Source organism: Lepus europaeus, chromosome 17 (genome assembly GCF_033115175.1).
Source record: "Lepus europaeus isolate LE1 chromosome 17, mLepTim1.pri, whole genome shotgun sequence".
Taxonomy (NCBI): domain Eukaryota; kingdom Metazoa; phylum Chordata; class Mammalia; order Lagomorpha; family Leporidae; genus Lepus; species Lepus europaeus.
This window is the reverse complement of record NC_084843.1, coordinates 40,090,913-40,117,318: the sequence shown is the minus strand read 5'-3', so window position 1 is coordinate 40,117,318 and position 26,406 is coordinate 40,090,913. Positions and strand designations below refer to the sequence as shown.

The 26,406-nt window shown below is 39.1% G+C and overlaps 1 protein-coding gene and 1 pseudogene across 3 annotated transcripts in view; one reads left to right on the top strand and one right to left on the bottom strand.

Annotated features, from left to right (window-relative positions):
* LIPK (lipase family member K) overlaps nucleotides 1-20,302 on the top strand; it is a 66,508-nt gene extending 46,206 nt beyond the window's left edge. For 2 of the 3 annotated variants that reach the window (XM_062214902.1, XM_062214901.1), the window contains exons 7-10: nucleotides 5,296-5,442; nucleotides 7,591-7,662; nucleotides 13,823-13,894; nucleotides 19,452-20,302. In XM_062214902.1, coding sequence (XP_062070886.1) covers nucleotides 5,296-5,442; nucleotides 7,591-7,662; nucleotides 13,823-13,894; nucleotides 19,452-19,685 — 525 coding nt within the window. In that variant the 3' untranslated portion in view covers nucleotides 19,686-20,302. Of the gene's footprint in view, nucleotides 1-5,295; nucleotides 5,443-7,590; nucleotides 7,663-13,822; nucleotides 13,895-16,015; nucleotides 16,137-19,451 lie in introns of all 3 variants that reach the window. The other variant, XR_009868354.1, reaches the window with a different exon arrangement.
* On the bottom strand, nucleotides 3,589-3,979 carry LOC133776166 (large ribosomal subunit protein eL32-like; annotated as a pseudogene).
* Nucleotides 20,303-26,406: the final 6,104 nt, after the last annotated feature.

The window sequence follows — 26,406 nt, the reverse complement described above, 5'->3', positions numbered from 1 at the left end:
TTAAATATTAGGCAAGAACTCTCTCAGGCTTATTAATATTGGGGATTTATGAATAAGCATATGGTGATATCATATGGCACCCCAAATTCCGGTAGCGCATGTGGCATCCCAGATGGCACTTCTGGGGAACTCTAAGAGGCCACATTTTTATATAAATTTTAGGGGGTCATTCTCCAATATCAGGTTTACAGCCAAGCTCTCTATTCTGTTCAGTTGGTCTATGTGTCTATTTTCATGTAGGCTTTTTTTTTTAAAAAAAAAATAAAAGATTTATTTATTGATTTGAAAGGCAGAGGGACAGAGAAACGGTGGGGGTGGAAAAGAGATCTTCTATCCCTAGTGGCCAGGGCTAGGCTAGGTCAAAGCCATAGCCTGGAACTCCATCTGTATCTCCCACATGGGTGATAGGGCCCCAAGAACTTGGGCCACCTTCTGCTGCTTTCCTAGGTCATTGGGAGGGAGCTGGACTGGAAGTGGAACAGCCAGGACTTGAACTGGTGCTCATATAGGATGCCTTTGTTGTGGGCAGCAGTTTAGCCCACTGCACTACAACATCAATCCCATATCATGCAGCTTTTATTACCATAGTTTTGTAATATGTGTTGAAATGAGGTAGCATATACCTCCTGTTTTATTATTTTTGCTCAAGATTGGCAACTTTTTGTGTGTGATCATGTATGAATCACAGAATTCTGTTTTTCTAGTTCTATAAAGAATGCTATGGATACTTTGATAGAAATTACATTGAATTTGTAGATTAGGTAATGTGAACATTTTAACAATGTTGATTCTTTCAATTCATGACATTAGATATTGTTCAATTTCTGAGTCCTGTTGAATTTTTTCATTAATGTTTTGTAGTTTTTTTAAGTACACAGACTTTTCACCTCTTTGGTTAAATTTATTCTTGGAAGGGAGAATAGGGTGAGAAGAATAACTGTGTTCCTAAATTTGCATTTATGAAATGCATGAAGTTTGTATACCTTAAATTTAAAAAAGAATTTTTTAAAAAAATCACAACAAATAATCTAAAAAATAAAATAAATTTATCCTGTTTTTTTTTGTGTGTGTGTGTATACTGGAAATGGAATTCTTTCCTTGATTTATTTTTCAGATAATTTCCTATTGGTGTATAGCAATGCTGCTGGATTTTATGTGTTGATTTAGCATCCTACAATATTTCTAAATTCATTTATTAATCCTAATAGTTTTTCAATGGAGCCTTTGAGGTTTTCTGTATGTAAGATTATGTCATCTGCAAACAATGACAATTTCACTTTCCAGTTTGGATGCTCTTTCTCTTGCTTGTTTATTCTAGTGAAGACTTCCAGTGTTATTTTGAATAAAAATGATGAAAGTTAGCATCCTTGTCTTATTCTAGATCTTAGAGAGTAAACTTCTAACTTTCCCCCATTCAATATAACGCTAACTGTGGATTTATTATTTACGGCTTTTGCTATTTTGAAGTGCATTTCTTCTATACTTTGTTGGGAGATTTTTTTAGTCATGAAAAGATGTTGAATTTGTCAAAAAAACATTTTCTTCATTGAGATGATCAAGTGCTTTTTTTTTTCTTTATTTTATTAGACTGGTGTATCACATTTGATATGTTAGAGCATCCTTGTATCCCTGGGAGTAACACTTGTATCCCCTGAGTGATACTAAAGATTGTCAGTATTGTTTCCATTTCTTAAAGGAACAAACTGAGGCTCAGAGATGCTAAGTGACCTAAGCTACATCACCCAGAGCCAGGCTTTACACCTAGATCTGATCAGATGACACAGTGTCATTGGTCTTGCTTATGTGTATCGTTTTCCACACTTTTTCAGTGCCAACTTGCAGTCCCAGATCCTCATGCACCCAAGGAAGCATCAGTTGCCTAACTCAGCAGGCTACTGAGAGTTGAAGACAGCTCGTATTCTGCTTGCCAAACCACGTACCCTGATGTGGGACCCTGTGCCCAGAAGGGTACATTTTTTAATTCTCACAAAGGTTCTGAAAGAACTGTAGGAAGCCTCTTTCATTGACAGTATGCTACAAGCTTGCCCCCTCCAGAACCAACTTGGAATTACATCTGCAGTTAGTGTGCTTGCCGTTCTCTTAGGTGCTATATGGCTGAGTGACCTGCATTACTATCTTCTCTGTGGGTTAGTATGAAGAGAAATTATTCATCCTTGGGTAAATGTGCTGTAGTGTGTATGAGCCAGAGTGAAGTAGTCAGAAACTTCCATGAGGATTCACCCAATGTTTGGGAAAGATAACTATCAAAACAAAACTGGAACACATTATAGTAGCTATAACATCATATGTTCATGGTTGACTACTTCTATGAACTAGCTGTTCCCTTTCACACGAATTTTCCACAAGGCGTGGGATGAAAAAGACAGCTTTGGCAAGTGAAAAATAAAAATATTCAGTGTTTAAAATCATAGCCTACCTTTTACTTCAGTTATTTATTTATGTGACAACCTATTTAGGTTGTCACACTTGAAAACTTCAAATCGGTGTCAACATTCTTTTAAAATGTAAGTTCATACCATGGATGTATACTGCTATTATTAAGTTAACATGGTAGAAGATACACAGGAAGGGTTAAAATTCGATAAATGAGTTAAATTAAAGATCTGGTCTAATATACAAGTGTTTTGGTAATTACAAAAAATTGAAGAGGCCAGAGTGAGAATAATTTGGTATTATTTTGCAGACCTAAAGAATTGAGAAGTCTTTTTTTTTATTTTTTATTATTTCTTTTTGACAGGCAGAGTGGACAGTGAGAGAGAGAGACAGAGAAAAAGGTCTTCCTTTACCGCTGGTTCATCCCCCAATGGCCACTCTGGCTGGCGCGCTGCGTCTGGCGCACCATGCACGATCTAAAGCCCGGGGCCAGGTGCTTCTTCCTGGTCTCACATGCGGGTGCAGGGCCCAAGGACTTGGGCCATCCTCCACTGCCTTCCCGGGCCACAGCAGAGAGCTGGCCTGGAAGAGGGGCAACCGGGATAGAATCCAGCGCCCCAACCGGGACTAGAACCCAGTGTGCTGGCGCCACAGGAGGAGGATTAGCCTATTGAGCCATGGCACCGGCCGTGAAGTCTTATTTGAATAGTTTGACATACTTTAGTTTTTCTCGTCTCTAATCTTCTCTTGTCCTCCTTTCCTTTTCTTCTTCTTTCTCCTCTTGCCTTCTCTTTCCCTTCCTCTACTCCCTCCTCCTTTTTTTCTCCCATGCCATCTCCTTCTCTTCCTCACTGCCTCTCTTTGGAATGAATCAGGAACATGATGTCCTTTTTGTATATCTTACTAAAATTCTATGGAATACCAAATATTCCACTAAATAAGACTTATTTTTGATCACATAACATAATAATTTTTTAGAAACACAATCTGAAAATTTATATATGGCAGGAATTTACTGACTCTAGTGTCCCAAAGATAGTGTAGGATCTTGTATTATATAAGTGTATAAAAATAAATGCTGATAATTATTATTTTTAATTGTAATTATCAGTTAATAAAGTATTCCAGAAGAAATTTCTATAAATTTTTCCAAATTTTTAATTTAAACACAAATAAAATGTGTACCTGAGCTGTCTATTCAGTTTCCTCACTGAGCAGGCTGGCATTGGGGTTGGTGATTCTGATGGGCAGCTGGGTTGCTCTTTCCTAGATGATTTTGCAGTTCTTGGAGGAAACATTGTGAGCAGTCTCCACACAGGAAGATTTGTTGCACATTAGCAGAACCTCCAGCTAGAAACTTCCGGAAGCCACTAGACAGCATGCGCTTCATTTTCTTGTTGCTCCCTTAACCAGTTTTGGGCATCAATATCTGGCCCTTGAATCTTCTCCAAACCCTGTTGTCAATACCTCTGGGTTTCTGCCAGCTATGCTTAATCTTCACATATAGGTCGGACCGGTGCCAAATGAACTTCTTGGTCTTCTTTTTGATGATCTTGTGCCTCACCAAGGTTCTGAGGGTGGTCATGATGACAAATAGAAGGAAACCATCTCTATAGGTAGCACCAAGGAAGAGTTTTCCAAAAGTTTTAAGAACTAAAAAATGTATTTTCACTATCATATTTTTTTTTGACAGGCAGAGTTAGACAGAGAGACAGAGAGAAAGGTCCTCCTTCCGTTGGTTTACCCCCCAAAATGGCCGCTATGGCCGGCACGCTGCACTGATCCAAAGCCAGGAGCCAGGTGCTTCCTCTTATCTCTTTTATAAAGATTTTTATTTATTTTCTCGAGAGGTAGAGCTATAGAAAGAGAGAGGGAGAGGCAGAGAGAAAGGTCATCTATCTGTTGGTTCACTCTTCAAATGGCTGTAATGCCAGAGCTGCGGTGATCCAAAGCCAGAAGCCAGGAGCTTCTCTCAGGTCTCCCATGTAGATGCAGAGGTATAAACACTTGGGCCATCTTCCACTGCTTTCCAAGGTCATGAGCAGAGAGCTGGATACGAAGAGGAGCAGCTGAGAAATGAACTGGCACCCATTTGGGATGCCTGCACCACAGGCAGATGCTTAACCTACTATGCCACAGCATTGGCTCCTTCACCTTTATATCCAGTTTATTATCTTAAGATTATAAAACCGGCTTTTGTGAAAGAAAAGTAAACAGATTTATATGAAGAGGGATTAGATATTCATTTTTGTTGTTATGTGAAAGATTTATAAAATACAAAATATATGCTCAACTCACTTGCTAAATTGCCTGAATTTTTAAATAGTAGCGACTCATAACTTTGAGTTAAACTTTTGCATCTAGAAGGCGTTCATTAAAAGATTCTGGAAGCAATGGTTTACTAAGTCTGTATCAGTCACTAATTATAATAATAGTTACTGGTTTTGCAATGTTTACTTGACACTAGGAAATGCACTAGTTGTCTTTTAAACATGACCTGTTATTTGCAAGACATTTCTATTTAATGGATATCAATTTTCCCACTTGAGAGCTGAGAAAAATTTAAGATAATAGAAACTAAATATTTTCCTAAGTTAAAAGAGGCAGAATCTAGAATCAAACATAAAAGTCTCACTCCAGAGCCTTATTAATTTCTTTTGGGGACTTATCTGTCAGGGGACATTCCAAAAAATACCTCCAATTAGAGATCCTTGAGGGAAAAGGATCAAGAACTAAATTGAGAGGACTCCAAAAACAAGTTTAAACAGACCTCATAGTTTCACTGAGGACCAACTCAGCTGATGTCACCTGCTGTCTTGTCCTTGCCTGAATTATCACTCATTCTCCATTCCTAACATCCACATCCATGAGATTTGATGGTACATTAAATTGATCTTGCAGGTTTTGTTTGGTGATAAAATGTTCCACCCTCATACATTTTTGGATCAGTTCATTGCCACCAAAGTGTGCAACCGAAAGCTATTCCATCGTGTTTGCAGCAACTTCCTATTCTCTATAGCTGGATTTGATGCAAAAAACTTAAACATGGTATGTATAAGGCCTTGGGTCTGGGAAAACAATTGTTCTGCTGTATAGAAGTTATGAGAATTCAGTCTAGATGTGGAACTATGTCAAAGCCTTCTTTTTGCCTCTAGAAATGTAATTATTATTTTCATAGATTCCAACCAAGGCCAAGAATCCTCTGCTTTTTCAAGAGGATTTGACAACAAAGCTTTATCAACTCTTACCAACCCTTTTTGTTGGTTAAAGTGCCACTATTGAAAAGCCCTTCGTGTAGATGAAGGCCAGGGCTTTTAAATTTACCTTGCTGTAACTGAGCCCTATCTGAGACCTACTGAAGTAACATCTCAGAGAATGATTCGAAGTATCTGCATTTTTAAAACCAATTTTCCATATTCTAGTGTGACTTGGAAATAGTTATTTTGTGACACACTTACTTCCTTAATCCAAAGAGATAAAGGGAGAGCTCTTCAATGATTGCTGCAGATTTATTTTTCAAAAAGTAATGAGAGGGATCAGTGCTGGGGTTCTATCCAGTCATTTTTTTTTTTTTTTTTTTTTTTTTTATTTTTGACAGGCAGAGTGGACAGTGAGAGAGAGACAGAGAGAAAGGTCTTCCTTTGCCGTTGGTTCACCCTCCAATGGCCGCCGCGGTAGCGCGCTGCGGCCGGCGCACCGCGCTGATCCGATGGCAGGAGCCAGGTACTTCTCCTGGTCTCCCATGCGGGTGCAGAGCCCAAACACTTGGGCCATCCTCCACTGCACTCCCTGGCCACAGCAGAGAGCTGGCCTGGAAGAGGGGCAACCGGGACAGGATCGGTGCCCCGACCGGGACTAGAACCCGGTGTGCCGGCGCCGCAAGGCGGAGGATTAGACTATCCAGTCATTTCTAACTTAACTGAACTACCTTCTTTTCCAAGTCACAACTTGAAGAGAAAAGGGGAAAAGAGACCCCCCCCCAAAAAAAAAAAAAAACCAAAAAAACACCTGTTTACTCTGTTTACTTCCCCACTGAGAGTGGAAATATGTTTGAAACCAGAGACAGAGATGGGAAAGAGCTAAAGATGTTCTCCATTTGTGATAGTCAGCTTTTTGTTAGCATTAATGCAATGCCTTAAGACAGGCTCACTTTATAAGGAAAAGAAGTTTATTGTGGCTCAAGGTTCAGGAAGTGCAAGATGTAGGGGCCCCATCTGGTGACGGCCTTCTGGTGGCAGAGCACTGAGGTGCTGTAGGACATCACAGTGAGAGATAGGGAGTGTGGGCATGTAAGTCTGTGTCTGTAGCTTCTCTCCTTCTCCTTATAAAACCACCAGGATTCAGTTGGGGACTCCCACTCTAATGACCTAATTTAATCTAAAAATTTCCTAAAGGCCCAAATCACTTTGTCTTATTACTAAGGGCTGGATTATGGAATATGATAGCATCTGCTACAATATTTAGTGATATACAGTTATGAAAATTTAAGTAGCCTTTGTGAAACTTGGAAATAAATTCACACATTCAGAACTCAATTCTAGAGATGTTGACTTTTTCAGATTTGGATAGCCCATAAATGGGTATATGAATTTAGAGTTACAAGAAGTTTTTGATGGTCACATTGGTGGGGGAAAAATAACTCATATTGTTGAAAATATGAAATGACCAAATATTTTTTATCCAAATGAAACTTAAATATACTAGATAAATTCTGTCCTACAAACTTTTGAAGAACACCATAGAGTATTTACAACATATTTAAAATCATAAAATAAAAGGAAACATTCACATCTGCTCTCCATGTCTTATATTCAAGTTTACTCTGAAAGTCTTTTGGGACTTAACACAGGAAGAAGGAAAATATCACTGAGGTTTTTATACCTTAACCTCCTTCATTCTTGGACCTATGTGAAGTGAGGCTGGAAAGAAATGGTGCAGATGCATTACTTTTTGTGTTTGACCAGAGGTAAGCGTCTGTGGGCTTTATAAAGACTGCTTGAGACAGAAAAACAGCCAAGAGAGGAGAACATTCTTACAGATGAACATCTTTGGTTAATGTGTCTTCTGAGAGCATGGCATGTGATTTTTTTTTTTCTAAAAAAAAAGAAAAGGAGAAATTACTCAAATTTCTTTCCATTGCTCATTTGTGGTACAATTATATGACTCATCTTTAGATAAAAAATAATCTCTTTACAGAGCCGCTTGGATGTTTATTTCTCACAGAGCCCTGCGGGAACATCAGTTCAGAATATGCTGCACTGGGCCCAGGTACATGCTTCCTAATCCTGACTGATATATGTCCACTTCTGCAAGACCATTGAGGAGCATTCCCAGGGAAGCCTGCAGGCTCCTGCTGCTGTCACATTGATGTTTCTGAAACCAGCACTAACTCCTCATTTTGATTCCCTTTCCCCCTTCTATTCTCCTTGTCCTCAGTGTCAGAGTTATAAGCCTGCTCACCATAGATTCTGAGTTCTTATCCTAAGATTATTCCATACTTCCTTTTCAAGGAAAGGCCTGTATTTCCAATCTTGTGAAACCATTATTTCTGATATGGCTATATAAAATAATGCATACAGCCTATTCCAGAAAGATCTGTTTCTCCTCCAATTGCTGTATGAGGTATTTCAAAATGTAACAAGAATACTTTATTCATAGCAAATTAAATGTTAGGGAAAGATTTGAATTGATTACTGGTTTACGTTTTATCCTCAGTTAAATTTGTTTTTTATTTCATAAATGTGAATTTACAAAGTGCAACTTTTGTATTGTTGTGGCTCCCCCCCCCACCTCCCTCCCTCCCGTAGCCCTCCCCTCTCCCTCTCCCATCCCGCCCTTTATCGAGTTTCATTTTCAATTACCTTCATGTACTGAAGATCAACTTAGTATATACTAAGCAAGGATTTCAACAGGCTGCACTCACACAACCGCACAAGGTATAGGGTACTGTTCGACTAGTAGTGTTTTTACGTTTCATAGCAAAACACATTAAGGACAGAGATCCTACGTGGGGAGCATGCACCCAGTGACTCCTGTTGTTGATTTAACAATTGGCACTCTTATTTATGACATCAGCAATCACCCGAGACTCTTGCTATGAGCTGTCTAGGCTATGGAAGCCCCTTGAGTTCACCGACTCTGAACTTGTTTAGTCAAGGCCGTATCACAGTGGAGGTTCCTTCCTCCTTTCAGAGAAAGGCACCTCTCTCCTTGATGGCCTGTTCCTTCTGCTGGGGTCTTGTTCACCAGTATCTTTCATTTAGATTGTTTTTTGCCACCACGTCATGGCTTTCCATGCCTGTGAGACTCTCATGGACCTTTTAGCCAGATCCGAATGTCCCAAGGGTTGATTCTGAGGCAGGAGTGCTGTTTTGGGCATTTGCCATTCTATGAGTCTGCTGTGTGTCCTGCTTCCCCCGCAGGATCATTCTCTCCCTTTTAATTCTATCCTTCATTATTTGCTTACACTGGTCTTATTTGTGAAATCTCTTCGACACATACCCTATCTTTTTGATCGGTTGTGTATTTATACTTATCACTTTACCAAGTGCGCTGGCATTGGTACCTGCCTCCTTGGTAAGATTGAGTTGAAATCCCCTGGCACATTTCTAGTTCCACCATTGGAGGTAAGTCCGAGTGAGCATGTGCCAACCTATATATCTCCTCCCTCTCTTATTCCCACTCCTATGTTTAACAGAGATCACTTTTCTGTTAATTTTAAATGCCTAAGAATGATTGTGCATTGATTACGGAGTTCAACCAGTGGTCTTATGTAGAACAAACAGAGCAACAGCAACAACACCACCAACAACAAAAATACTAAAAGGAATAAAATAGTAAGTTGTTCCTCAACAGTCTAGACAAGGGCTGGTCCTGTCATTGTCTCTCATAGTGTCCATTTCACTTAGCAAAACAACAACAAAAATACTAAAAGGAGTAAAATAGTAAGTTGTTCCTCAACAGTCAAGACAAGGACTGATCATGTCATTGTCTCTCATAGTGTCCATTTCACTTCAATGGGTATCATTTTAGATGCTCATTTAGTTGCCATCGATCAGGGAGAACATATGATATTTGTCCCTTTTGGACTGGCTTATTTCACTCAGCATGATGTTTTCCAGCTTCCTCCATTTTGTTGTAAATGCCCGGATTTCATTGTTTTTTACTGCTGTATAGTGTTCCATAGAGTACATATCCCATAGTTTCTTTATCCAGTCATCCGTTGATGGACATTTAGGTTGATTCCATATCTTAGCTATTGTGAATTGGGCTGCAACAAATATCGAGGTGCAAATGGCTCTTTTTTTCTCCCCTTTAACTCCATGTGGATAAATTCCAAGGAGTGGGATGGCTGGGTCCTGTGGTAGTGCTATATTAAGGTTTCTGAGGACTCTCCAAACTGTCTTCCATAGTGGCTTTACCAGTTTGCATTCCCACCAACAGTGGATTAGTGTCCCTTTTTCCCCGCATCCTCGCCAGCATCTGTTGTTGGTTGATTTCTGTATGTAAGCCAATCTAACCGGGGTGAGGTGAAACCTCATTGTGGTTTTGATCTGCATTTCCCTGATGGCCTCAGTTAAAATTTAATTTGTTTTATTAAATACTCAATATTCACAGAAAGCTTAGAAATGAGTCAAATTCAGTTGCTACAATTTTCTGCACTGTGTGTGTCTATCTTTGTGTTCTTCCATTATGAAATTTTTGCTTATATTCTCGGCCATTGGCTTTAGTTTCATTCCTTTGGAAAGTGAACAAAATATACATAGAGGTTTGTGTTTCTGTGTATGTGTGTGTGTCTGTGAGAGAAAGAGTTCTTCCTAAAGATTTAAAACATCTGAGAACTTTGGGAATCTGCATTTAACCTATGTCCTATTAAATTTGTTCCCTGCTTTAAAGTTGAGACTCTCTCTTTTTTTCTTTCTTTCTTTTCTTCCTTTCTTCCTTTTGAAAGAGAGAGAAGAGAGACAGAGAGAGCTTGCCCATCTGCTGGTTGACTCCCCCAGTGCCAGCAACAGTAAGGGCAGGGCTTGGCTGAAGCGAGGATTCTGGAACTCAATCCCAATCTCCTGCATGGACATCACTCACTGACTTTCAGGGAGTGTATTAGCAGGAAGCTGGAATCAGGAGTGGAGCCAGGACTCAAACCCAGACACTCCAGCATGGGATGTGGGTGTCCCAAGCAGCTTCTTAACTGCTGTGCCAAATGCTTGTCCTGAGAATCACTTTATTGATAGTGTGAAGCACTGCTTTAGGATTTCTGAAATGTTTTCAAGAGTTGACCTCCCAGGACATAACTCTTCAAATACCTATGGGAAGAAAGATCTCTGGGGCAAAGAGTCTTCTGCAGATGAGGAGACATACAGCTCCTCTGATGGGCATGACCTTTCAGATTATACAAATTCAGTATCACGATTATTGACCACTTACTATGTGCCCTTCTTGCCGTTCACATGTATCACCTTGTTCAGTATTATTGGATTCTCACAGCAATTTCAATGAAAGCATTGGCATCCCCACTCTATAAATTTCATAGTGAATGCCTTAGATATCGCACAGTTGACCTCTCTTAAGGAAAACTCTTCTCCTTTGATGCAAAAATCCTTTCTATATATTAGAAATAAATTATTTTGGGGACCAAATATTTGGCCAAAAGCTTTCTAGATGGTGATACAGTTCCATTAGCTCTAACCTTTGGATTTGGAGTATTTCAAATGTTCAGATTAAGGGTGCTCAACTGCAAAAATCTATGGAGCTTTCCAAATCCAACTAAAAAAAAAAAGCCTCTGAAATCTGAAACTTCTGGTTCCAAGCATTTCAGGAAAAGATATTAACCTGTAACAGTATTAATAAAAGACCTATTTGTTGAGCATTAGTAGGTGTTACACACTTTATATGCATTACCCTCTTGAATCTTCACAATCCTATGAAAAGGTTGTTGTTATTTTTATCTCACAAATATCTTGTCCTGGATCAAAGCTTCATCTATCAAACTTGGACACAATTCGAGTTCTTTTTTTTTAATATTTAGTTATTTGAAAGGTAGAGTTACAGAGAGGCAGAGGGGGAGAGAGAGAGAGAGAGAGAGAGAAAGGCCTTCCATCTGCTGGCTTACTCCCCAGAAGGTCACAATGGCTGGAGCTGTGCCAATCCGAAGCCAGGAGCCAGGAGCCAGGAGTTTCCTCTGGGTCACCCACATGGGTGCAGGGACCCAGGGACTTGGGCCATCCTTCACTGCTTTCCTAGGCCACAGCAAAGAGCTAGATCAGAAGAGGAGCAGCCAGAACTCGAATCAGCTGGCACTACAGGCAGTGGCTTTAACCACTACACCACTGGCCCTTCAAGTTCTTTTGATGATAGAGACCAAATTCTTTTTTTTATTATTTATTTATTTGACAGGTAGAGTTATAAACAGTGAGAGAGAGACAGAGAGAAAGGTCTTCCTTCCGTTGGTTCACTCCCCAAATGGCTGCTATGGCCGGCGCTGAGCCGATCCGAAGCCAGGAGCCAGGTACTTCCTCCTGGTCTTCCATGCGGGTGCAGGGGCCCAAGCTCTTGGGCCATCCTCCATTGCCCTCCTGGGCCACAGCAGAGAGCTGGACTGGAAGAGGAGCAACCGGGACTAGATCCCGGTGCCTATAAGGGATGCCGGCACTGCAGGCAGAGGATCAACCAAGTGAGCCACGGCGCTGGCCCTGAGACCAAATTCTTAACTAGTACATTCTATTGCTTCTCACTGCAAATAATAGGATTTTAGTAGCAATAGACTTCTTATAATTATAAATCATCATGGAAATAATTAATAATTCTAAACTAAAAATCAGGATTAAATCAATGAGTAAGGAAAATGTAAGAGTAAAGCTAAGAGAAAATAATAAATCAATTATAGTTATGAATAATTCAATGAAGTGTTTGAGGTAAATATGAAAATTATCTGCCTCCTCAATTCAACAAGAGTGACAAGCATTATAAAAAAAAAAAAATCCCAAGTGTATGAGTGCCTCTGTTCTCATATTTGAAGCCTCAACATTAAAAAGTCCAATTAGTCACTGGTGGTGTCTCAGATGCTCAGCCCCTGGCTATGTTACAACAATGCAGGCAGCTTGGTCCCACAGACAGGAGGAATTTGCAGCACCACACCTCATGTAGAGGAAATGATAGATCTCAGTGGATGAAAATTTCTTTAAATAGTGACAAAAATTTTAAAGGTAGGAAATATAGGCATAATAACTTAGACAAACCAAGTCAGCATATTTTTAAAGATATTCAACTTCATTCATATAAATTTTTTAAAGATTTATTATCTATTCTATTTTTTATCTATTCATTTTTTCTTTTATTCGTTTATTTGAAATGAAAGGCAGTGTTACAGATGGAGATCTTCCATCTGCTAGTTTACTCCCCAAATGGCTGCAACTGTCAGGGCTAGGCTAGGCCAAAACCATGAACCTGGAACTCCTCTAGGTCTTTCATATGGGTGGTAGGATCCCAAAAAAGAAAGAGGAAAAAAAGAGAGAGAGAGTCTCAACTTTGAAGCAGGGAACAAATTTAATAGGACGTAGGGTAAAACAGAGTTGCCAGATGTTTTGGGACATCTTACTCTGCCGTCCCAGGCACATAAGCAGGGAACTGGGTCATCAGTGGGGCAGCCAGTACACATGGGGTGACAGTATCAGATGCTGGCATTGCAGGTGGCAGCCTAACCTGCTACACCACAAGGCCAGCCCCTAACTAAAGTAAAATGTTTCTTTAATCTTAAAAAAAATTCTATGTGTGGCCTTGAAACATTTAAAAAACCTTGCTGTCTGAAGATTTTCATTGCAATGGTACAGGATGGAGAGTGAAAGGTGGTATCATTTAGTTCTGTAAATTAGTATCAAATTTTCATCACTTTTGTTATTTGACTTTTTTTTTTATTTAAAAGGCATGATTTATCATAGTCAAAGAACTCCAGCCAGAGCAGCATGGAGGGGGGGCTTCCAAGAGAAAGTGTATGGTGGTAATTTTTAAGCACAATTTTGGGAAAAAAAAAAAACAAAAAACAAAACTTGACAATCAGATTGACATTCAGTTATAAGGCAGGGACAAAACCCATCAAAAGACCTGATTTACAATCCTTTATCTTATCTGTCTTGCTTGTGATAAAACAAGAAACCATCCAGAAGGGTGGGATAGGTAACTTGTTTTCACAATAAACTGCCAGCTCAGGAGGATGGAATCACCACTCCCTTGCTATTCTCACTCTATTATCTCATTATAAATTTGGAGTGACTTATTAGACTTAATAATCTTGATTGAAATTTAGCTTAGTTGCCTAAAGAGTGTAACACAATGTTAATCTTTGTATATTTTTTGTTTATTGTCTTTAGATGGACGGTATTTTCTTTTATCATTTTAACGTGTTTTTTATTATTATTATTATTATTTTTAGGTTGTTAATTCTGGTCAGCTCCAAGCTTTTGACTGGGGAAATCCTGATCAAAATATCTTACGTTTCCATCAGGTACAGTGAAAATCAGCATAGTCACATACTGCAAATGAACTAATAAAAATGATATAAATTCATTAAGTACCTACTACTTCCCATCCATCTCACTGGATAATGTTTATAGCTTGTCACATGCTGCTTATTGGGTTCCTATCATGTTCTCTATCATTTTTACTAATCCTTACTATGGCTTTGCAAGGTAAGTATTATTCCCATTTTTCCAAAGACTCGGGTTTGGTAAATTGCCAAAGTTAATTAGCTACTATAAAAAGAGAATACCTGGATCTGAAATCTATTCTTCTCCAGCAGTTATTTCTTGTCAAAAAGCAAAACTTGGGGCAGGCACTTGTCCTGGAGCTTAAGACACCTGTATCCCACATTGGAGTACCTGGGTTTGACGCCTATCTAGCTGTGGTTGCTGATTCCAGCTTTCTGGTAATGCAGACCCCAAGAGGCAGCAGTGATGACTCATGTATTGGGTCCCTACCACCCAAATGGGAGATCCAGATCGAATTCCCAGCTCCTGACTCCTGGCCTCAGCCCCTTGTCATTGTATGTGTTTGGGAAGCAAATGGAGCGTGCTCTCTCTCTCTCTCTCTCTCTCTCTCTCTCTCTCTCTCATCTCTCAAAAAATAAAATAAAATAAAAATTTTAAAACATCCAGGATTCAATTAATATCATATCTTAAAGAGAATTAAAATCAACAGTCTTTGTTTTCAATTCATGCTGACTTCTTATCCCTCTCATATAATGAAAGAACAATGTCCTAATAGTTCTTTGGGACATCAAATACTAACCACTTAGAAGAATATTTCTTCATTTGCATTATATATATATAATATATATAATATATATTATATATATATATTTTATATATATATATATATATAGAGAGAGAGAGAGAGAGAGAGAGAGAGAGAGAGAGAATCTCATCTGCTGTTGCACTTTTCCAGTAACTTAAACACCTATGACTGAGCCAGGCTAAAGCCAGGAGACAATAACTCAAACCTGATCTCCCACGTAGGCAGGGACTTGAGCCAGCAGCTGCTGCTCCCAGGGTGTACTTCAGTGAGAAGCTAGAACTGGAAGTCTGGGACATGAACCCAGATATTCCAATATAAAGTGTCCAAAGAGGTATCTTAACTGCAAAATGGCTGGCTCTGCTAGCCACTTCTTAAAAAACTGTTTGAATCATTAAAGATGTAGCAGGAAATTTACTTATGGAATGCATGAATTTTGTTCTCTGTATATTAATAAGAAATTCAAAAAAGATATAGCAGTTAGAAGAATCACCTTTAGGAAGAGTAAGTGCTATATGACAATGGTGTGTCAAGATGTTTCTTGAGAATCTGTGTGAAAACTTTTACAGCAACAATTCTGTATTAAAAGGAAGTGTTGTTATTATTTTTTTCTGGTAAGTAAGGAAATACAGTAAAAATGTTGGCTCCCTACTGATGGACTGAGCTCACCCTGAAAAGGAAGTCATTAATGATACATGGAATTTTCAAATATGGGATGTGGAAATATGGGAAAACTTTTAATTGGTAATTTTCAGTGCTTTCATGATAGCTACAAGCAAGAATGCTTAACAATGGGTATGAAAAATATTTTACCCTAAACTGCTTTAATTGTTCACATGAAGCAGTTATGTTCACATACATAGACACAAATCCTCTGTCAAAGTAATATTTTCTCTTATTATTAATGAATTATTATTCCTGACAAGAGCATACTGTATAGCTGCTATATTGAAAGCTTACTTCTGTTATTTTTGAGGGAATGAGACAGATATCTCCTGCCTGCTGGTTCACTCACCAAATACCCATAACAGCCCCAGGTGGAATAAAAACCCAAAGTTGGAAACTCAATCCTGGTCTCCCACGTAGGTAGCAGGAACCCAATTACGTGAGCCATCACCACTCCTTCCTAGGGTCTGTGTTGATAGGAGACCAAGATCAGGAGCCAGGGCTGGAAACTGAATTCGGGCACTTTGTTAACCGACATGAGTGTCTTAACCCCTAAGCTAAATGCCAGCTCTAGGGAAAAATTTTTTAGATGATGACTTTGTCCAGTAAATACTCACCTGCTTGGATGAGAGTTCGGTCACAGCCATTAGCTTTATCATTGTTTTTACAGGTTCAACCAAAACCATAACTACATGATGATTCAGGTTCATTTGTAGCTCGTTTCCTTGGGGCCTTGGAGGAATAAAAAGAAAAACCTAAAACCGCGAATAAACTGTACTCATGCTTAAAAGGTATATCTTTAGTCACAACTAGAATTAATAGCACCATAAATTAGACAGGTGCAGTTACCAATATAAGCACTAGTAGCCCTTTATTAATAAGAAAGTAAGTGAAAAAAATTTCAAGAAAATTCTGTGTGTGTGTGTATATATATATATATACACATATATACACATATATATACATATATATACATATATATATACATATAAAACTGACAAATTTTGTCAGTTAAAAACTAAGTTAGAAATTATCTGGGTCATAAGCTATTCAATGCCATTTGAATTCAAATCTTTATTTTCATTATTACTTTGTCACTCTTTTACATAGCCCCTTTCATCCTTAATGAGTAATTAAATAATTGGAGTGAAGAGACCTTTGTTTTAAGAGCTCCTCAGATCCACTTTATTCCACAAGGCTTGCTAATGCTTGTGGCTGCCTCTGTGCTACATTGCTTTTCTATACTTCAACTCTCTCAATATTTTCCATGAAATATTTTTGTGTTCTTCTACTGGGAGAAAAAAACGTTGAGCCAGGAAAGCGTGCCTCTTCTCTCATTTTCTGCAGTTCACTTTTGGGGTCCTGCACCTTGCTTTCTAGAGCCCATCTTCCCTTGGCATGCACTACTGGTCAGTGCTAATGTACATTTTCTTCCTTCTCTGCCTTCATATTACCTTCTCAAAGATCTATGTTCTCATTTACCATTTATTCTTAAGCTTCAAGGCCTCACAATACTTTATGATAGTAACACCTGGAATGACTATGCCAGTGGGCTTTGCCTGATTGTCATTCTCCCAAGAGAACTTCAGGTACACAGTCACATGATTAGGAATTTCCTACAGGTACATTTCTAGTGCTCCAAGAAATTTCTCCCTGGCTGAGGTAACAGTTTCATCAGGTTCTACACCTTTGTCCATGTTACCTCTTGCTCCTAATATGGCTGCTAAAATTAATTATGGTGTATTTGGGTGTGGGTGATCAGTGCCATTTTATTAATAGTTTGAAAGGAAGCAAAAACAAGCTCATTTTTTACTACACATCATTGCTTAAGGATAATGAATTCAATATGTAGACCTTTCAACACTTTATATTGTTAAATGACACAGAAATATTGTATGTATTTATGGGGCACCATGTGATGTCTCAATCCATGTATACACTGTGTAACATTCAAATTAGGGTAAAAATTATCTATCTCCTCTAACATTTATCATCTCCTCAAGGTGAAAACATCGAAAATCTTTTCTCCTAGAAACTACAGTGTATGAATCTGCTTGTGCCGTCATGGTAAAACATCATAGACTTGGTGGCTTAAGCAACAGGAGTTTTATTTCTCTCATTTTTATAGTCTGAAAGGGTTGCCAGCATGGTCAGGTTCTAGTGAGGGCTCTTTTTCTGACTTTCAGACTGCTGCCTTCTCGATGTGTGCTCACATGGCTTGCATCTTCACGTGGTGTGTGTTCCTGGAGAGGGGGAAATATATTACTTCCTCTTTTTTTTTTCTTTAAGATTCACTTATTTATTTAAAAGAGATGCAGAGAGAGGAGAGTCAGACAGAAATCTTCTATCTGCTAATTCATTCCCCAAATGGTTATAAGCACTGGGGCTGGGCCAGGCCGAAGCTAGGAACCAAGAGCTTCTTCCAGCCCTCTTCCAGAGTTAGACAGTGAGAGAGAGAGAGAGAGAGAGAGAGAGAGAGAGAGAAATGTCTTTCTTCCATTGGTTCACTCCCCAAATGGCCGCTATAGATGACGCTGCGCCGATTCCAAGCCAGGATCCAGGTACTTCCTCCTGGTCTCCCATGCAGGTGCAGGGCCCAAGCACTTGGGCCATCCTCCACTGCCCTCCCGGGCCACAGCCGAGAGCTGGACTGGAAAAGGAGCAACCAGGACAGAATCCGGCGCCCCAACTGGGACTAGAACCTGGGGTGCCAGCGCCACAGGCGGAGGATTAGCCAAGTGAGCCGAGGCACCAGCCTCTTTCAGGTCTCTTACATAGTGGCAGAGGCACAAGGCCATCTTCCACTGCTTTCCCAGTCGCATTAGCAGGGAGCTGGAAGTGAAGCAGCCGGGACTTGAACTGGTGACTGTATGGACTGTCAGAGCTGCAGGCAGTGTCTTAACCCACTGTACCACTGCACCACTCACAAGGCTTCCTTTTATTACAAGAGCACTAGTACTGTTGGGTTAGGACCCCATCCTCTATGAATTTTATTTCATTTTAATTACCCCTTAAAACCCTTGTCTTCAAATACAGCCATACTGGACATTAGGACTTCAACATATGAATTTTCAGAGAATGCAATTCACTCCATAGCATGAAATAATGTTTTTTAGTACTCGATTATTCAGCTGCAAATAGCAGAAACAAACTCTATTTTAGGTTAAAAATTACTTCATTACTGGAATCAAAAATATAGTAGCAAACTAGTGATAGCCAGGAATTTAAACACTATCAAAACACTGTCCACGTTCATCAGGTCTCTCTCTGTGTCTTTCTGTCTTTCTGTCCCCCGCCCTGCATCCATTCTTCCTTCCCCTGTTCTTCTCAATTCTGCTTGCGTATGCTTATTTTCATTCTTAGGTTCTTTCCAAAATAGTGGTAATTTGGTGATGGGATATATTTAGCTTTATATAGTTCTTTCCATCTCAAACTTAAGAAAAAGCAACTATTTTCTCAAATACTTCTGGAAAAAATTGTCTGAGAGAAAGCTCTGCTCCCATTGTAGTCGTGCTCATCTCTTACTCAACCCCTGTGGCCACAAGGATGAAATTCTAATAGGGTTGTACTGGATCTGCTCAAGGATGAAGAGAAGGGATATGGCCAAACTTGCTGAAAGTTTAGCATTAGAGCCATCCATTCTCTGTGATGGTCTGACTCCCTTTTAACACCATGTTTTGAATATTTGTTTTCATGCTTTGGTCTCCATGCTCTGTGAGAGCCTTTGGATGCGCTTACACCAGTAACACCACTGAGCCCAGATTTCTATGGATGGAAAGGGCTCTTTATCCTATCAAGCATTTTACTTTATTTCAGATAAAGAAAGATGATCCTCCATAGAAATAAAAAGCGTCTTCCTCTAGGATCTTGTCCTTTTTTCCCAAAGTGCAAGTCAGGAATATAACAGTTGTCTTTTTAACTCACAATTCATATTCTTATACAATAGTACTTCATTATTTTTAACATTATGATGTTTATACAATACATGTATCCTAACTGCACACTTTTAGTGGGTGACAAACATGCTTAACCACTGAGGGTTAATGTTTTTTCTGTAATATGGTTTTCTTTAAGAGCTTTTTAAAAATTTCTTTTAATGTGTTTAGCCTACGCCTCCTTTATACGACATTACTAAGATGGAAGTTCCAACGGCAATGTGGAGTGGTGGCCAGGATATTGTGGCTGATCCCAGGGATATTGAAATTTTGCTGCCCAAAATTGCAAACCTCATCTATTACAAAGTGATTCCATACTACAACCATGTGGATTTTTACCTGGGACTGGATGCACCCCAGGAAATTTACCAAGACATAATTAGGTTGATGAAGGAATGTTCATGAAATTGACAATATTTTCTTTCTCCAAGCAAGTGGATTTTCATAATCATAAAGGGACAGACCCCAAGATGATCCCAAATGATTTCTGCTTTCTAGTGTCCAAGGCTTTATGTGATCGCCTCCCCTTGAGTGTGAATAGAACCTGAGACTACCTTCTAACACAGAGAATTGATAAAGGAAACAGATGTCACATCCGTAGTAAGGTTGTGTTCTGTGACAAAGGTGTGGGAATGTCACTCCCCAGTTGTGCTGCATTATGTAACAATCTAGGCAGACTGGAAAAAGAACATCTCACTGATAGCTTGATGAAATGAACATATGTATTGAAACCCACATTGCAAGGAACTGTACATGGATTTTAGGATCTGAGGGTGACCTCCAGCAGGTAACTACCCAAAAATCAGATACCTCTGTCACAAGCCACAAGAAAACGAATTCTGCCTAAAACCTGAATGAACTTGAAAGCTCACTGTTTTTGTAGCAAAATGTACCATTGATAAAGTAACCTGGCCAATACCTTGATTGCAACCTGATGAGACCCTGAGCAGAGGACCCAGCTATACCAAAGTTTGACCTATTGACTCATAGAAACAGTGCTATAATAAATGTGTATTGTTTTAAGATGCTAAGTTGGTGCTAATTTGTTAAAAGCGATAGTAAACTACTATACTACTACTGTTAATATGAATATACAATAATGTGAGATTATATGTCTTATTTATAATAATGATGATAATAATTGTTATCATCGTCTTTTTCTTGGAAAGCTTGATAGATCCTATTCCTTATTTCATTTATTTTCCTTTGACCTAATGAACTTCCTCGAATATTTCTAGCTTTGCACATCAGCCAGGGATTAATTATCTCAGTGTTTGCTTGCCTGAAAAAAATCTTTTGGCTTTTATCACTAAGAGACATTTTCTCCTGAAAATAGAATTTTAGATGGACATAATTCATGTTTGATTTTTATTAATTCAGTGCTTTAAAAAAGTTGTGCATCATCACAATAAGTCTGTAGTTTCCCATCCTTTTCTTTCTACTTAATGTACCTTTTTTGGTCTTCTTTTGAGAGTTTGTAAGCGATTTTCAGCAATATGAATGAGGTTAGATTTCATTCTGGTGCGAGCTCTGACTGGAGTTTGATAGGCTTTATAGCTTTGCAGATGCTAGTTTTCATCATGTTTGGAAAGATGTTGACCATTATTTCTTTCTTTTTTTTTAAGATTTATTTATTTGAAAGAGTTATACAGAGAGAGAGAGAAACAGAGAGAGGTCTTCCATCCGCTGGTTCATTCCTCAGGTGGCCGCAACGGCAGGAGCTGCATGGATCTGAAGCCAGCAGCCAGGAGCCAAGAGCTTCTTCTGGGTCTCCCATGCGGGTGCAGGTGCCCAAGGACTTGGGCCATCTTCCACTGCTTTCCCTGGCCATAGCAGAGAGCTAGATCAGAAGAGGAGCAGCTGGGACTAGAACCGGCGCCAATATGAGATGTAGGCACTTCGGGCCAGGGCTTTAACCCGCTATACCACAGTGCCGGCCCCAAGCCATTATTTCTTAAATCTTTCCTATATCCCCACTTTTTCTAGACACCTAATTACATGCGTTAGACTACTAGATACTGACCCAGAAGTCACTGAATATGAATATTTTCCCCAGTGTTTCACCTCTCTCTGCTGTATTTTAGACAGTTTCTATTCTAATGTTTTCATATTCACAGATGTTTTCTTTTGCAGTGCCTAACTACTATAATTACATTTGGTATAAATTTCATTTGGGGTATGGTATTCTTTATCTCTGAAAATCTCATTTGGCTGTTTTATATATCTATGTTTCTTTCCTCTTTATTTCAGTGTTTTTCTTTAAATCCTTGAGTTAGTATGCATATAATAATATCTATTTTAGCATACTTTTTACTTATGCAATCATTCCTGCCATTTATGTGCTTATTCTATAGATTCATTTTTCCTGGTTATGGCTCCTTCTTTGTTGAGGACTTAATATTTTTTCTTGGATGGCAGACATTGAATTTTGCTTTATTGAATGTTGAATTTTGTTTTATCCTGTTAAATAGGATTGGAAATGTTTTTCAGTTAATTTACTTGCAGGTAAGTTTGATTGTTTTGTGGCATGTTCTTTATCCTATTAAAGGCAGGCCTCTGCTCTGAAGAAGTTTTGCCTTATTAAGAAGGTATGCACTTTCTGAGGTCTCCACTGAATACGTCTGTGTTTCAAAAAATTTTTCCATGCTGGCTGGTGGAAACCCAAATTAATACCTATGTACACTATTTGCATACTAGGAATTATTTTATATACAGTTCCCTGTCAGTTGTTCTTTCTCTGAAAGTTTTACTTTGTGTACCCTTGTGGAATTTTATCCTTTGATTGTACAGAATATAATTTAGCAACAAGGTCAAGAGGCTGCTTCTGTATATCACTGGAACTCTTTCTCTACATTGCTATTTTTTCTCCAGCATTTTGATCCACAAATTTTGTTGTCCTTAACCACCCTGAATCCTAATCTCTGCCTACTTAAATGAGCCCCTACTGCAACCCAGAAATTTCTGGTAGGCAGAAACTCAAAATTTTTCATAGAGCTCATCTTGTTTGTTTTCTTCCTGTAGAGGCCACAGACCTAAGCCGTCTGATGTCCAATATCTGGAAACTATGATTTATTACTTCCAATTTTCTTGTTTTTATCGTGGTATTTCTAGAATTCCCTCAAATGTGGGAGCAAAAATCAAGATTCTACTTTTGAATTATATTATTATGCTAATGCAGGACCAGTATAACTTGACACATAGAAGGTAACTACAAAAAAAAAAAAAAACCTAACTGTTAAAAACTTTTAAGTTCTTCTTTAATCTATCTAAGATTTACGTATGTGGTAGGAAACTCACATGGGATTCAACATTCTGGTTTTTTTTTTAAGATTTATTTATTTTATGTGAAAGTCAAAGTTAACAGAGAGGCTGAGGCAGAAGCAGAGAGAGAGAGATGTCTTCCATATCTGCTGGCTCACTCCCCAAATGGCCACCACAGCTGGAGCTGGGCCAGTCTGAAGCCAGAAGCTTCTTCTGGGTCTCCCACATGGACGCAGGGGCCCAAGGGCTTGAGCCATCTTCTACTGCTTTCCCAGGCCATAGCAGAGAACTGAATCAGAAGTATGCAGCGAGGACTTGAACAGGTGGCCATCTGGGATGCTGGCACTACAGACAACAGCTTTACCTGCTTTGCCACAGCACTGGCTCCCAACATTCTGGCTTTAGATATAAGTAAGTGAAGTTCTGGAGTTTAGTGACTTATTCAAGGTGTCTAAGTCAGTGAGTAAACTAGGATTAGAATCATGTCTCCAGAATACTAGTCTAATGTAGTATTTGTACCACCTTAATCTTTGTAAAGTTTTACTGCTTCCTCCCAAATATCTCAAAGTACAAGCTTTCTGCTAATCTAGCTTCCTCTTGCTCTCTGAAATGGTGATTTCACTATGAAATTATATTGGATCTACAATGACTTTCTGCTTTTTATTTTGTTCCATCAGTCTTAACTCCTTTATGTTTTTCAGGATTTTCTCAAACTCTGACTTCACCTGCTTTCTCAATGACACTTAAGGTACACTTCATCTACTCAATAGGTTTGCATCCTCAACTATTCTCACATAGGTTTCCCATCCTCATTGGCAAGAGTTTCCCATACAGTTTACGTTAAACTTAGTGGTATGTAATTAAAATTGTCATATGCATTTCTCAATCAAGTAAGATTTTCTTATTTCTATTACTATGTCTTAGGAAAATTCTTTTTTTGATTAATAATTCATTTTCAGCAGGAGTCTCATGGTACATGAACAACATTCACCAATCACATCAGTTAAAATGTTAAATTTGATCCTGCATTACACGCTCAGGGATCTCAACGTTGGCAACTTCTAGAATGGAGAAAACTTTAACACTGAACTGTCTTCAGTTCCACCTTAGGTCTGCTTTATGCCAGGTTTGGAGACTCAAATGTCTCTTTAGTGACAGTGTGTCCGTGCAACCTTGTCCAAAAAAGTTTCCAAATAACTCCAGAAAGTAATAACTCATTAATCTAAAAAATGTACACTGTACATTTTCTGTGTTACTAACTGGAGGATTGGGATAAAAAAATGAAAACATAATTCTTACCTTTATCATTTAAACTGAATTTAAAATCCACTGAGGAATCTTAATATAAGAACATAGTAATTAAAATAACTATTATTTACTAGTTTTTATGTCTCAAAGACATGACTGATCAGCTCTCTACTGTGGCCTGAGAGGGCAACAGAGGATGCCCCAGGTACTTGGGTCCCTGCACCCGCATGGAAGACTGGGAGTAAGTACCCGGCTCCTGGCTTCAGATCAGCACAGTGCCAGCCATAGTAGCCTTTAGGAGAGTGAATCAACGGAAGGAAGACCTTTCTCTTTCTCTCTCTCACTGTCTATAACTCTCTCTCTGTCTCTCTCTCTCTCACTGTCTAACTCTGCCTGACAAAAAAAAAAAAAGACAGGACTGAGTCATTTAGGTCAAATATATAAGAATTAACAGCAAAAGTAGGTCTTTCACCCAAAGTTACCTAGATGTAAACTCCAGATTCTTAACACTTCCATGAGTTGTGTCCATGAAAATACAGGCAAGGAAGTCCAGAATGGGTTGCCCTAATGAATATTCAGAGCACCTTGTTGTTAGAGAAACCCTGGGAAGCTGTACAGTAGGCAAAAATAGAATTTAGGATAGATTTAAGGTGGATAGGAAGACTAAGGCACAATCAGTGTCACAAGAGCTAGAGAAAAGGAGTGGCTGAACCAGCAACAGGGACCAGGGATGATAAGGATAATGTCAGGATATAATAGGAGTGTACATGCTATGTAAAACAGGCTACCCACCTTATGAGTCAAGTCCAATTGTCAGAGAATTGGGCCAGATCTGCCAGCTGATGACTATTCATCTGACACATCTGTCAACGGATGTGTTATGAGGGCTTTTCCACCACCACAACACCCAAGGTGGTAGCTATGAGTCATCTCATGTGACCACATCCAGGATAATCCTTCTTAATGAATCTCTGCCTCCCAACAGTGGAGAGTCACCCAAGCCAAAACAGAGTACTCTCTCCTTTATACAGAGCACAGCCAGTAGTTTGAAGAAAATGCTGTCCCTTTAAGATGAGGCCTTTGCCTTATATTCATACTTGAGACTTCCTACTTGAGACTGAATATTTTCAAACTTTTTGAATCCCATTTTCCTTGCCCAGCCCTTTCAGTGCGAATTCAGCCACTGTACAGTGCTTACCAACATAATGTTAGATGTGTACCTTTACCTTAGTGAAATGAACTAGCTGTCTATTAGGTCTTCCTCTCTGACAGTGTGAGTGCTACCAGTAATTACAAAGATTATGATGACAAAAATGTCTTATTTCTGTGTCACTTATTATTCTTTTAAAATTTGCTTTCACAGGCATAATTAACATTTCCTTTTTATAGGTTAAGCGTAACTTTAAAAAATCACTATGGGGGCCGGTGCTACTGCTCAATAGGCTAATCCTCTGCCTGCAGCGCTGGCACCCCGGGTTCTAGTCCTGGTCGGGGTGCCAGATTCTGTCCTGGTTGCCTCTCTTCCAGGCCAGGTCTCTGCTGTGGCCCGGGAGTACAGTGGAGGATGGCCCAGGTCCTTGGGCCCTGCACCCCATGGGAGACCAGGAGAAGCACCTGGCTCCTGCCTTTGCATCAGCACGGTGCACCAGCCGCAGCGCACAGGCTGTGGCGGCCACTGGAGGGTGAACCAACGGCAAAGGAAGACCTTTCTTTCTGTCTCTCTCTCTTACTATCCACTCTGCCTGTCAAAAAAAAAAAAAAGAAAAAGAAAAAAAAGAGAATTTATCATGTGTTGATACTACACTGTACCCATAAAAAGGTACAGATATTATATATATATATCTGTATATATATATTAATATATATTAATTATATATTATATAAATATATTATATTATATATAATTATTGTATATTAATAATATATTAATTAATATATAGTATATATTAATCAAAAATTTGAAATTAGAATTATATTCAATCATACAAAAGCAACATATTTATGTAGAATCTTGTAAAAATACCAAATACACTATGAATGTTTATGTGTAATTGAAATATTATATGAGAAGTATGTCTCTGTGTTTAAGAGAGTTTAAAAACTGAAGATGGCAGATAGTGAGGGTGCTCACCAATAGTCCGGGAAAAGATAGTTTAATAAAAGCGGAGTTACTGTAGCCTCAAGAAAAGACTCAAGAAAAAAACTGCAGAGGAAACACTTCAGGATCTAGTGGATGTGACACAGAGGACCTACGGGGAGCCCACTGTGTGGAAGCCCAACCACGGGAGCCGAACCACAGAATCTCGCCAGCGCAGGAATGGGAGGTAAGACAAAAACCTCAGAAATCCGAGACATTGACGGGGAAAGGCAGAGGCCTGAGACCCCACTGGGGAAAGTTCACCAGGCTAACTGGAGAAGAGAAAAAAAAAAAGAATTAATAAGGAGAACCAGCATGGACACTAGCCTCTCTCTCCACTCACCTCACTAAGCCGAGCAAGACAAAGAGCGGGCGCCATTTTACATATGTAAAGTGGCAACCGCAAGTAGCCAAGCAGAAAAACTTGACTCTAGTCAGGAGGAATAACAGTAGGTTAGAATCTAGTGAAAGTAGGTGGAG